Genomic DNA, 12,190 nt, shown 5'->3' with positions numbered 1-12,190 from the left:
TCCGGCCGTCCCTGCGCGACGATGAGGCAGGCCCCGGCCACACGCAAGGTACGGTCCGCGCCCGCATCCCCCGGCATCGCATCCCCGCTTCCCGGCCGCCTCCTCGCTCTTTTTTTTTTCCCCCCCTCCGTTTTCCCCGTGTTGATGCTGCCGGGCTGTAATTGGGAGCGTGACGGGCTCGGGGAGGAGGGGGGCGGTGGGTGAGCATCGGTTCATGGCTGGCTTTGCCTTCCGAGCTCCCGGAGTCCCCTCTCCGTGTCACCCGGCCAATGCAGCGGCTCTGCGGCTCTGCCGGGGCCCTGTCCCCGCTGCCGGTGCCATCCCTGCCCTGGGGGATGCTGATGCCATCCCTGTCCCCGCTGCCGGTGCCATCCCTGCCCTGGGGGATGCTGATGCCATCTCCTCTGCCTGGGGGGTGTCACTGCTGTCCCTGCTGTCTGTGTTGTCCCCGCTGCTGGTGCCATCCCCACTCCAGAGGTGCCAGTGCCATCCCTGCTGCTGTCCCCGTCCCCCCGTGCTGGTGCCATCCCCACAGCCTGAGAGTGTCAGTGCTGTTCCTGCTGCCGGTGCCATCCCTGCTTCCAGTGCCACCGGTGCCCACCCTGGGGAAGCTGCGTGTCCATAAAATCCTGGTTTCCCTGCCGGCCACGCTGTTGGGTTGAGCCTTTGGCATTCCCAGAGGCTGGCAGTACCCAGGTCCCTGCCAGGCTGCCATTCCTGCAGGTGACAGCGCGGGCACTGGCCTATATGTTTATTTTTAGTGTAACCACGATGTCACTGCTCAGCTTAAAGAGAAATCCTGGGAATTTCTGGCTGATGGCAGGGAATTGACCCGAGCTGGTACCTGGCAGTAAATGCTCCTGATTTACTTACGCCTGCACCTCCCCTGAGCTCAGACACCAACGCTCCTCATCACGTGTCCCTGTTAATCCTCTTCCCCGTGGAAAGTTTCACGGATGCTGCTTTCCCTCTTCCTCATTGGAGTGGGGAGTGGGGGCTGCTGGTGCTCAGCCCCACGCCTGGATTCCATCCTGCTTTTCCCCTTGCTCCTCTCCTTGCCCGTGGAATCACACCTGTGAGACCGGGCACCTGCTGGGTGGTGCTGGTTGTTTAAAATGCAGAATTCCCAGCAGTATCCCAGAGAACCACACCCTGAGGGGCTCGTCTTGTTGCCATGGGATGAGACTCAGCTCCAGCAGAGGGGAGGTGCCTCGGAGAGGCCAAATTCCCAGGAATTGGGTGGGATGGAATCAGCGTGGACCAGCTCTGGGTCAGTGCCTGGGCATCACCTCTGGTGCTGCCTACCCCACTCAGGAGCTGCTGCCAGTCAGAATCCTCCTGGAAACTCTGGGAATCCTCCACAGCAGCAGCCACAATCTGTGAAGTTCAGACTTGAAGCCTTGAAACTGAATCCAGGAGAAGGCTCCAGTTGCACCTCCCCTGTCCTGCCTGCTGGAAGGTGACATTCACACATTCCTGCTCATCCATTCGCTGCTCCTGCCTGGATCAGGATTCCCACACCTGGAGCAGAACTAAATCAGGAGGGACTTGTGAGACCCCACATTCAGCAGGCAATACTGACCCCACCACAGCCAGTCCTTGATATCCAGGAGGATTTTTCCAGAGTTCCTGCTGCCAGAAACTGAGTCCATCTTGGAGCGCGCCAGTTCGGAGCCCCCAGTGCTCCCCTGGGAGCAGAGGTTTTGTAATTCCATCAAATATTGATGCAGCAGCATTACACAGCAGAGCCTGGACTCCAGTGGAACATCCATCCCCAGAGGGGGAGTCAGAGCATCCTGAATCCAGGAGGGTCCAGGTGGGGTTGGAGCCTCTGTTCCCAGGGCTGGCACGATGCCAGACACCGGAAAATCCGTGTCCCATCCTGTCACCAGCTTTTCCAGAGCTCAGGGATGACCAGCTGGGGACAGATGGATGGACAGGAAGGTGCCACCATGGAGGGGAGCCCAGCCATCCCCCATTGGATGGATGAGATTGGATGGAGAGAGCAGCTGGAGCATCCCAGAACATCCCTTTGCCACAAATCCCAGGGGTCTTGGAGCTCCAGCTTTCCATGGTCTACGTGTGGCGTCACATGGAGGAGACCAGAACTTCGAAGGATACACAAAGCAGGATTATTCCCTGTCATTCCATACAGCTTTATGGATGGTTAGCAGGAGGCTTCTCCCTGTGTTTTTAGGGTTTGGTGTGATTTGAGTAGGGCTTTGAGTTGGTGTACCTCACCCCATGGCCAGGACAGGACTCAGTGTCCTCCAGGACAAGGCTCAGTGTCTCCTGGGACAGGGATCAGTGTCCCCCATCCAGGAAAAGGCTCAATGTCCCCCAGAGAAGGATTTGGTGTCCCCCAGGACAGGACTCAGTTGTCTCAGGTGACATTTCCCCCTGTCCAAGGACTTGGTGGTCGGTGTGGGACCCCCTCAGCCCTCCTGAGTCCCTCCATGTGTGTGGCAGGGAGTGGGGACATCTCCACCTGTGGAATTCCTGAAGAAGTCGTTTTCCAGGTGTTTCCCAGATTTTTGTTGCTGCTCCATGTTGCTTAGTTGGACTTTGGGAAGATGCTGGAGAGCTCCTGAAGGGCATCCTGAGGATTTGGAACTTCTGCTGCTGTCATTCCATTTTCCTGACAAATTTGGTCACACAGGAGATGCTGTGGAAGATGGGAGTGTCTTCCTTTGGGATTGACATGGAATGCAGCCTTTGGGAAAAGGCTGGAAGTGAGCAGAGCAGGATTTAGCTGAAGCAATGCCAGAGGGAAGTTTGGAAGTGCAACCACATCCAGGTTTATGTTGAAAACAGGGAAATAGAGCTCTGAGGTTTCCCGAGGTCTTGGGAGGGAGCACGGCCGTGTTGGATATAGGCTGGAGCTGCTGGTCCCTGGTGGGCTCTGTGTGCCTCATGTCCCCATCCTGGACATGGGATCATGTGGCACTGCCATTATCCATCTGTTCTGCTCCTGATTATTCCCAGCTGGGATTAGGTCATGGAATCAGAAATGAGGGAGAGCATGGAACTGCTCCAAGGCTGCAGCTGGACAGATGTTCCCAATGCCTGTGCCAGGGGCTCCTGCCCACCCGCTGCCCCCCAAGATCAGCCTGGTCACTCCTCCTTTTCCATCCATTAGGGATTGTTTTTAAGGGGAAAAATACTAAATAATTTCATATTTGTCTCTGTTCTGGGCTGGGCCCCGTGGCCTCCCCTCCCTGAGCTGCTGGGAGCTGCTGCATGTGCATGGAGGGGTGTGGGGGGGGGTCCTGCCCCAAAATCATGGATGATTTAATTCCAGCCATGAAAGGAAAAGTTGGGATTGTGGGATCAGCTCCGTGATGTCCTTGGAATTTTTGGTTAAACAAAGCAGAGCCTCCGGGCGTTGGGGCAACTGGTCCAGGGTGTTCTGGGCCCTTTGGAAAACCAGAGGGATGAGGAAAAGAGAAAACTCATGTTTAAGATTAAATCCTTTCCACCTCCCACTCTGGGGGTCTCTGGGAAAGGCGTGGGAGGTCAAACCCCCCCATGCCCATGGAGCCTGGAATGCCCAGCCAACCCGAACCAGGCTTTGCCTCTGAAAACCAAAATTCCTTGGAAATAATGGTGGTTCTACCCTAGGGTATCTGTGGGGTTGGGATGGGGTTCAGGATGTGCCCTCTGTCCCCAGCTCTGTCCCCACACTAGGCTGGAGGGGCAGGGACAGGGCTTGAGGGTGACCAAGGGCTGTGCTGGCTCTGGGCTCTGCTCTGGTGGTCCCATGGGAGCTGTGCCCGTGGGTCCCACCCAGAGCAGCCCTTGGAGCAGGTTAACAAGCCCCCACGGTAACAACGCCGCACACACCCAGTGCCGCTGGGCGCGCTAACGAAGCCGGGCACACTAACGATGCCGTGCTGTCTTTTGTCTCCTTTCCCTGCTCTGCCGCTCCGGCCACCGCCGGCTGTTCTCTGCTCCTCTGTCCCTGTGTGACTGTCTGTCCTCTCTGCTTCCGCTCCCGCTGTCCTCCAGAGCACCGCCCGCCGGCCCAAGGTGAGCAGCCACGGTGGGGGCACCGAGCGCGGGGGGCACCGGGCGCCAACGGCCCCCTGGGTGCCAACGCCACTCAAAGCTTTGGGTGCCAGCCCCGTCACAAGTGTGGATCACTGGGTGACAGCAGCACTACAAACAGGATCCATTGGGTGCCAACCCTACTCAAACACGACCCATTGGATGCCAACACCATCTCAAACATGGCGCATTAGGCACCAACCTCACTCAAACACGACCTGTGGGGTGCCAGCACGATTCAAACATGATCCATTCATTGCCAATCCCACTCAAACATGATTTGTGGGTTGCCAACTCCACTCAAACACAACTTGTTGGGTGCCAATCCCACTCAAACATGATCCATTGATTCCCAATTCCACCCAAACATGATCTGTTAGATATCAACACCACCCAAACATGATCCATTCATTGCCAGTCCCACTCAAACATGCCCATTTTTGTGGATGCCAACTCATACATGATCCACTGGGTGCCAACTCCATTCAAATGCAACTCCTTGAGTGCCAACCTCATTCAAAAACCACCCATTTATTGCCAGTCCCACTCAACCTTGAGCCGTTGGGTGCCAATCCCACCACAAATACAAACCATTGGATGCAAATCCCACCACAAACATGATCCATTTGATACCAACCCCATTCAAACACAATCCATTGGATGGCAGCACCAGCAAAACCCCTCACTCCAACCCAACCCATTGGGTGCCAGCCCCACTCAAACATGACCCATTGGTTCCCAACCCCACTGCGCATTCCCACTGTATTTCCACCTCATTGTGCAGAGCCCAGAGGAGCTCACAGGGGAGATGGACTCCTCTGGAGCAGGTCCAGATCTTTGGGAACTGTTTTCCAGGATGGAACAGTCATGGAACAGTGTGAAATCCATGTGGCAGTTCCCAGGCTGTGCCAGGAGGGCCCTGCAGGGGTTGCTGCTCCCTGACTCCCAGCTTGTGCTGGGTAGTTTGGTGTGGGATCTGAGAGAGCCTGAGGTGTCAGGCAGGGTTGTATGGTCCCAGCTGGCCCTCGGGGGCTGCTCCAGCCAGCAGGATTCAGCTTGGGAAGGGACTTGTGGCTTGAAGGGAGGAAATGTGGGAGAGAAATCCTTAAGGATTGAGTTTGGAAATGGAGAACTCTCCTGTGCCAGGGCGCTGCAGGGAGAGCTCCGTCCTCACCATCAGCACCTCTGCCCAGGCAGGGATGGATTCCATCAGCCCCAGGGCTCTGGGATCCTGTCCCATTCCCTGGGTTTGAATGGTTCTTGTAGATGTCTCTGCAGGGATGTCCTGTGGGACCTCCTGCTCCTCTGGCCTCACACCTGTGCTGAGCAGGGAGGTGGAGTTGGGATCCTGGAATCATGGAATGGGTTGGGTTGGAAGGGACCTAAAGCCCATCCAGCTCCACTCAAGAGCGTCTCCCACTATCCCAGGTTGCTCCAAGCCCTGTCCAACCTGGCCTTGGACACTTCCAGGGATCCAGGGACAGCCACAACCTGTGCCAGGGCCTCCCCACCCTCACAGCCTTGAATTCCTTCCCAGTATCTCATCTAACTCTGCTCTCTGAGGGATTTGTGACCCCCAAAGCATCAGGAACAACAAAGATCTTTGTTTTGAGTTGTATCTGGAAGATCTGTATCTGTGTGGGGCTGGGTGCCAGCCAGAAACTCCCTGTTTTCTCTGCCTGAGAGAACTGGCATCATCCCAGGAGGGCAGGCTGGGCCTATCCAAGAGGTGCTGGACTTGCTGCAGTCGAGTTAACTTGGATTTGCCTCCACTTTGGGGAAAATAGGGGCAGAGGGTGAATATTTCTCCTTCCCAGCTGTGCCCGTGGGTGAAACCACACACTTGGTGAACCCTCATGGCACCAAAAATCCCATTTCCAGAGATAAAATTAAGTCACGAAATTTAATTTACACAGTCAGAGGTGAATGGTCCAGAAATAGGGTCTGTGAGGAGACCAGTGGGGGGCGCCTGGTGCTTCCTCCACCCCTTTTCCCGCTGCCTGGGTTCAGACAGTGATTAATTAACAGCCTCACAAGCGCTAATGAAGCAGCACCAGGCCCCACTGGACTCTGGGAACTCACTCCTCGTTGATTTTCTTATTGCTCCCCTAAAACTCATCTTGGTGGGCTCTGAGGTTTTGCTGTCTCACTCTCGGGAGCTGGGTCCTTTCATTCTGGAATCCTGGAATGGTTCAGGTTGGGAAGGGCTTTGAAGATCACCCAGTGCCACCCCCTGCCATGGGCAAGGACAGCTCCCACTATCCCAGGGCGCTCCAAGCCCTGATCAGCCTGGCCTTGGCCACTTCCAGGGGTATGAGGCAGGCACAGCTTCATGTGGAGTCCTTCCCTAATGGATTATCCGTGAATTCTCTCCAAGCCAAACTCCTCCAGAGCAGAATTCCTGGGGGGGGTCCTACAGTGACACAATTCAGGGAGTCCCCATTGTCACCACACTCCATGTTTCCCCTACTTGAAATGAGAATGTGGGAGTTCACCTGAGGTGTCAGGGCGTGAGGCTGTGGGAGCAGCATCCCTTGGGACGTCCCCCCTGATCCCCCCTGACCCGTGCTGGTGTCTTGCAGCCCACCCGGACCCCCACGTCATCGGCGTCCGGCGGCACGGCCGGGCCCTCGGGCTCGGCCTCGGCGTCCGGCGGGGAGATGAGCAGCAGCGAGCCCGGCACGCCCGCCCAGACCCCGCTGGTGGCCCCCGTCATCCCCACGCCCTCCCTGGGCTCCCCGGGGGCACCCCCGGTCCCCTCGCCCACCAAGGTGAGCCGTGCCCAGGTGAGCTCTGCCCTGAGCGGGGGTTGCTGCTCCCTGACTGTCCCGGCTCGTGCCGGTGCTTTGGAGCGGGATCTGAGGGAGGTTCTGGATTTTTCCAAGACCTGTTCCTTGCTGTCACCCAGCTTTGGGATTTGAAGCTTTAGCCCCTGTGGCTGCTGCCAGGGAGGGAGGTCACATCCCTTTGTCCCTGCAGCCCTTCCTTTGGGAATGCTGGCATCAGCCTTTCCCTGCCCTGGGAGCTGAGCTGTTGGAAAAGGACCTGGATCAGTTTTCCCTGGGGGGAGATCACCTGGGAATGATGTGGATACTGCAGTGGAATCAGGCAGCCATGGCTTCTCTGGGCAACCTGTGCCAGGGCTTCACCACCCTCAGAGCCAGGAATTCCTTCCCAATATCCCATCTAATCCTGCTCTCTGCAGTGGGAAACCATTCCCCGTTCTCTTGGCACTCCAGGCCCCTGTCCCTTCTCAAACTGCCCCAAATATTGGTGACAAAAATCAGGCCAGGTTTCGTGGCCTTCCAGGAACATCCCCAGAGTTCTGTCCAAAGGATGTCCCTGCTCCTTCCCTAATTCTTGGCTCGGTGTTGCAGGAGGAGGAGAATCTCCGTGCTCAGGTCAGGGACCTTGAGGAGAAGCTGGAGACGCTGAAAATCAAGCGGAATGAGGACAAGGCAAAGCTCAAGGAGCTGGAGAAGTACAAGATCCAGCTGGAGCAGGTGCAGGAATGGAAGAGCAAAATGCAGGAGCAGCAGGCTGAGCTCCAGAAGCGCCTGAAGGAGGCCAAGAAGGTGAGTGAGTGTCCCTGGGCATGGGGAAGTTCCTGGAGAGGTGACTCCAGGAGGAATTCTAGCCCTGACAAACCTTTTTGGGATGAATTTTTTCCAACATCCAACTAAATCTCCCCTGGTGCAACTTGAGGTCTTTTCCTGTGCCCCAAATCAACAACAGATGTATTTGGGAATTAGGCTGAGCCAAGGTGAGACTATGGATTCTTTCTTCCCTCTCTTTCCATGTGCTTCCCTCTTCCTTCTTTCCAGATAGTTCCCTCTTCTCTCTGTCTCTCCAGGTGCTTCCTTCTTCCCTGTCTCTTTCCAGGAGTTCCACGTGCTTCCCTTTCTCCCTCCCCTGTCCCTGCAGCTCCCAGGACTCCATCCAAGCAGCCAAGGAGCATTTCCTTCTCCCTGCCCTATTTTCCACGGTGGATTCCTGGTTTCTTTCCCCAGGGATTTTTCTGTCTGCTCCAGTATTCCCTGTCTCCTTACCTTTGTCCTCACCTGCAGATGGTTTTCCTGCCAGGCTCTCTGGGTGTGGAGCAGAGAAGAGGGGAGTGGGACACCCTGGAGCGCTGGGCTGTCCCCTCCCATCCCAGATAAACCAGTATCCATTGGATTCAGGAAAGCCTTGAGGGACAGTAATTTCCTGAGGGTTGCTGTGGGGTCTCTCCAGAGTTGTGGGGTTCCCTCACCTGCTGTGCTTGCCCACAGGAAGCCAAGGATGCCCTGGAAGCCAAGGAAAGGTACATGGAGGAGATGGCGGACACGGCCGACGCCATTGAGATGGCCACGCTGGACAAGGAGATGGCCGAGGAGCGAGCAGAGTCCCTGCAGCAGGAGGTGGATTCCCTCAAGGAGAAGGTGGAATACCTCACCATGGACCTGGAGATCCTCAAGCACGAGATCGAGGAGAAAGGTGGGGAGGGAGAGGGACTTTGGGCTTGGAGAACGGGGAATGGGGCGGGGGTTAGGTGGGATATTGGGAAGGAATTCTTCTCTGTGAGGGTCCTGAGGTCCTGGAATGAATTTTTACAGACAAGCTGTGGCTGCTCCATCCCTGGAAGTATCCAAGGCCAGGCTGGATGGGGCTTGGAGCACCCTGGGATAGTGGAAGGTGTCTCTGCCCATGTCAGGGGATGGGAATGGGTGGGATTTAAGGTCCCTTTTCACCCAAACCAGTCTGGAATTCTGATTTCTCCCTTCCTCTGCAGGCTCCGACGGAGCAGCATCCAGCTACCAGGTCAAACAGCTGGAGGAGCAGAACGCCAGGCTCAAGGAGGCTCTTGTCAGGTGGGAGCCCACCTGTGCTTCCCAAAATTCCCTCCCAGGCCTCTTGTGCTCCCTAAGTCCAAGAGCACCGATCCCAGTTCTTCTCTGGAGCAGCCCATGTCATTCTTTCTGGTGGATCTGGGATCTTTGCTGAGCTTTTAAAACATCCACAGGGAAGGGAGAGTCCCTTGTCACAGGGGATCAGTGGGGATGGGGACAAAGTGAGCCACTCCAGTCCCTTCCCATGCCTCATTCCCTATGGATGTGATGCTCAGTATCCCAGCACTGTTCTCCACACCCTGCCCAGCCCTGGGATCTGCCTTTCCCTGGATGATCCCACCTTCCATGGCTTGGGGCTCGAGGGCTTTTCATTTGGGAATCCACAGCCAAGAAGTTCATCCCTTGCTGTAAATGCGCTGAATTTTGGGAACGTTGCTCATGTCCCCACCAGGGAGGGGCTGATGGGGATGGATGGAGGGATGGATGGATGGATGGATGGATGGATGGATGGATGGATGGATGGAATGCAGTGGGTGGGGGCTCTTGGCTCTGCTGGTGCCCCCCAGGAGCAGCATCCAGAGAGGGACCAGGTGCTCCTGGGCTGGCCCTGAGGGGACCTGTGGCTGTCCCAGGATGCGGGATTTGTCTGCCTCAGAGAAGCAGGAGCACGTGAAGCTCCAGAAGCAGATGGAGAAGAAGAACACGGAGCTGGAGTCGCTGCGGCAGCAGCGGGAGAAGCTGCAGGAGGAGGTGAAGCAGGCGGAGAAGACAGTGGATGAGCTCAAAGAGCAGGTGAGGGACAGGTGGGATGGGATATTTGGGACCGTTTGTGGACATTCAGGGCAGTTTGGGGACATTTGGGGCATTGAGACTCCTGGAGAGCCACGTGCAGTGATCCCACTGCAGGGACCAACACTCTTGGTCCCATATTCTGTAATTCCAAACCCTACTCCAACAGCAGGGCTCTGCTGGGCTCTGCCTGGATGTGGGTGACTCCTGAGCACAGGGCATGGACAGTGTTCTGTGCCCACCCATCCCTCCTTCCTGCTGGGATGATGATGATCCTTCCTTGAGAAGCCCCCAGGAAGGATCCCTGTTCCTGCAATCCTTCCAGGCTGGGTCACACCTGCTGTGGCTCAGGTGGGCTCTTGGCAGAGCAGAGCTCCCAAAATCCCCATTTCTCCACTAAAATTGTCTGTGCCACCATGTGCTGGAATGGACTGGAATGTGTGTCCAGGCACATGGATGGATTGGGATGCGTGTCCTGGCAGGGGATGGACTGGGATGTGTGTCCAGGCACATGGATGGATTGGGATGTGTGTCCTTGCAGGTGGACGCAGCACTAGGAGCTGAGGAGATGGTTGAGACTCTGACAGAGAGAAACCTGGATCTGGAGGAGAAGGTCCGGGAGCTGCGTGAGACCGTCGGGGACCTGGTAAGGCAGAATTCCCCGGGATAACAGCAGCTCCAGGGGGTCAGGATGGGGGGCTGCAATGACGGAGCTTCCCAGCCGTGCTGCCAGAGGGATTTGGGGACGCTGAGCGCTGGGACACGCCTGAGTGACTTTGTCCCCACGGTGCCACCTCCCGGCAGGAAGCCATGAACGAGATGAACGATGAGCTGCAGGAGAACGCCCGGGAGACGGAGCTGGAGCTGCGGGAGCAGCTGGACATGGCCACGGCGCGCGTGCGCGAGGCCGAGAAGCGCGTGGAGGCCGCGCAGGAGACCGTGGCCGACTACCAGCAGACCATCAAAAAGTACCGGGAGCTCACGGCTCACCTGCAGGTGAGGCCCCTTGGGGACAGCCCCTGCTCCTCCTGGAGATCACCTGGTGGGCAGGAGAGGCAGAGGGAGCATCTTCCCTGGAATGTCCTGTAGATCTGAGCGTGGCAGGACATGGCTTGGGCTGAGTGGGTTCCTTGTGGAGCTTCCATGAGGACCCCCTAGTGCCTTTTCCTATAGGGACAGGCTGGGAGAGCTGGGAATGAGGGAGCCTGGAGAAGGGAAGGCTTCAAGGAGACCTCAGAACCCCTTCCAGGGCCTTAAAGGGGCTCCAGGAGAGCTGGAGAGGGACCTGGAACAAGGGTTGGAGGGACAGGACACAGGGAATGGCTTCCCACTGGAAAAGTGGAGATTTAGATGGGATTTTGGGAAAAACCTCTTCCATGTGGGGGCTATCCCAGCCCTGGGCTCAGGTCTCCTGGCAAGGAAGGGAGCTGGGGAATGAACCTGTGGATATTCCTGGGCTGGAACACGCTTGGTGCCTCTCCCTCTGCCTTCACTGGGTGTTGCACAAGGAGCCCCCCAAGGAGGAGGTGCTGGGAGGTTTGGGGAGGGGTTTGCTGAGGGGGTGGGGTCCCTGATCTCCATGTCCCTGTGCCCAGGACGTGAACAGGGAGCTGATGAGCCAGCAGGAAGCGTCTGCAGAGAAGCAGCAGCAGCCACCCCCCGAGATGTTCGACTTCAAGATCAAATTTGCAGAGACAAAAGCCCACGCCAAGGTAGGGCCAGCAGGAGACCTGGATGGGCTTATCCATGCCCTGGGACAGGCTCCAGGGTACTCCCAGAGTTGTGGCTGTCCCTGGATCCCTGGAAGTGTCCAAAGCCAGGCTGGACAGGGCTCGGAGCAGCCTGGGATACTGGGAGGTGTCTCTGCCCATGACATGGGGTAGCACAGGATGGGCTTTAAGGTCCTCCCAACCCAAACCATTCCATGATTTTGGAGCCCTTCAGCTCTGCAGCCAGGCTGGGAGAACTGGGAATGTTCACCTGGAGAAGGGAAGGCTCTGGGGAGACCTCAGAGCCCCTGTCAGAGCCTAAAGGGACTCCAGGAGAGTTGGAGAGGGCCTGGGGACAAGGGAATAGAACTCCAGGACACAGGGAATGGCTTCCCACCATCAGAGAGCAGGGATAGATGGGATTTTGGGAAGAAATTCTTCCCTGTGAGAGTGGGAAGGCCCTGGAATGGATTTCCCAGAGAAACTCTGGCTACCCCACCCCTGAGAGTGTCCAAGGCCAGGCTGGAGCACCCTGGGCTAGCAGAAGGTTCCCATGGCAGGGGCTTGTCATTGTAGGACATGAAAGAAAGATGAGAAATTCCAAATATTTCAGAAGGCAAAGACCATAGAAAAAAGGCTTTATTGTCTAATTCTTATTACCTTTTATAAGGTGTTCCCATACAGACTTAACATGATTGCTGAATGAGAACAACAACTCTCTAATGCCATTGGTTAAACTAGAGAAACAGCAAAAACACCACCTGGAGAAAGATTGTTTTGAGAAAAGGTAGTTGTTTGCCAAGATTGTTTTGAGAA

The 12,190-nt window shown here is 56.6% G+C and overlaps 1 protein-coding gene across 3 annotated transcripts in view; it reads left to right on the top strand.

The window, feature by feature from the left end:
- Positions 1–12,190, top strand: part of DCTN1 (dynactin subunit 1) — a 50,147-nt gene that overhangs the window by 26,231 nt on the left and 11,726 nt on the right. For all 3 annotated transcript variants that reach the window (XM_083861388.1, XM_083861389.1, XM_083861390.1), the window contains exons 5-12: positions 6,630–6,818; positions 7,425–7,622; positions 8,319–8,523; positions 8,819–8,897; positions 9,509–9,668; positions 10,207–10,311; positions 10,470–10,661; positions 11,261–11,377. In XM_083861388.1, coding sequence (XP_083717514.1) covers positions 6,630–6,818; positions 7,425–7,622; positions 8,319–8,523; positions 8,819–8,897; positions 9,509–9,668; positions 10,207–10,311; positions 10,470–10,661; positions 11,261–11,377 — 1,245 coding nt within the window. The remainder of the gene's footprint in view (positions 1–6,629; positions 6,819–7,424; positions 7,623–8,318; positions 8,524–8,818; positions 8,898–9,508; positions 9,669–10,206; positions 10,312–10,469; positions 10,662–11,260; positions 11,378–12,190) is intronic.

Source organism: Zosterops lateralis (assembly GCF_965231275.1).
Source record: "Zosterops lateralis genome assembly, chromosome: 5".
Classification (NCBI taxonomy): domain Eukaryota; kingdom Metazoa; phylum Chordata; class Aves; order Passeriformes; family Zosteropidae; genus Zosterops; species Zosterops lateralis.
The sequence above is the reverse complement of the archived record's forward strand: the minus strand, read 5'-3'. Positions and strand labels throughout refer to the sequence as shown.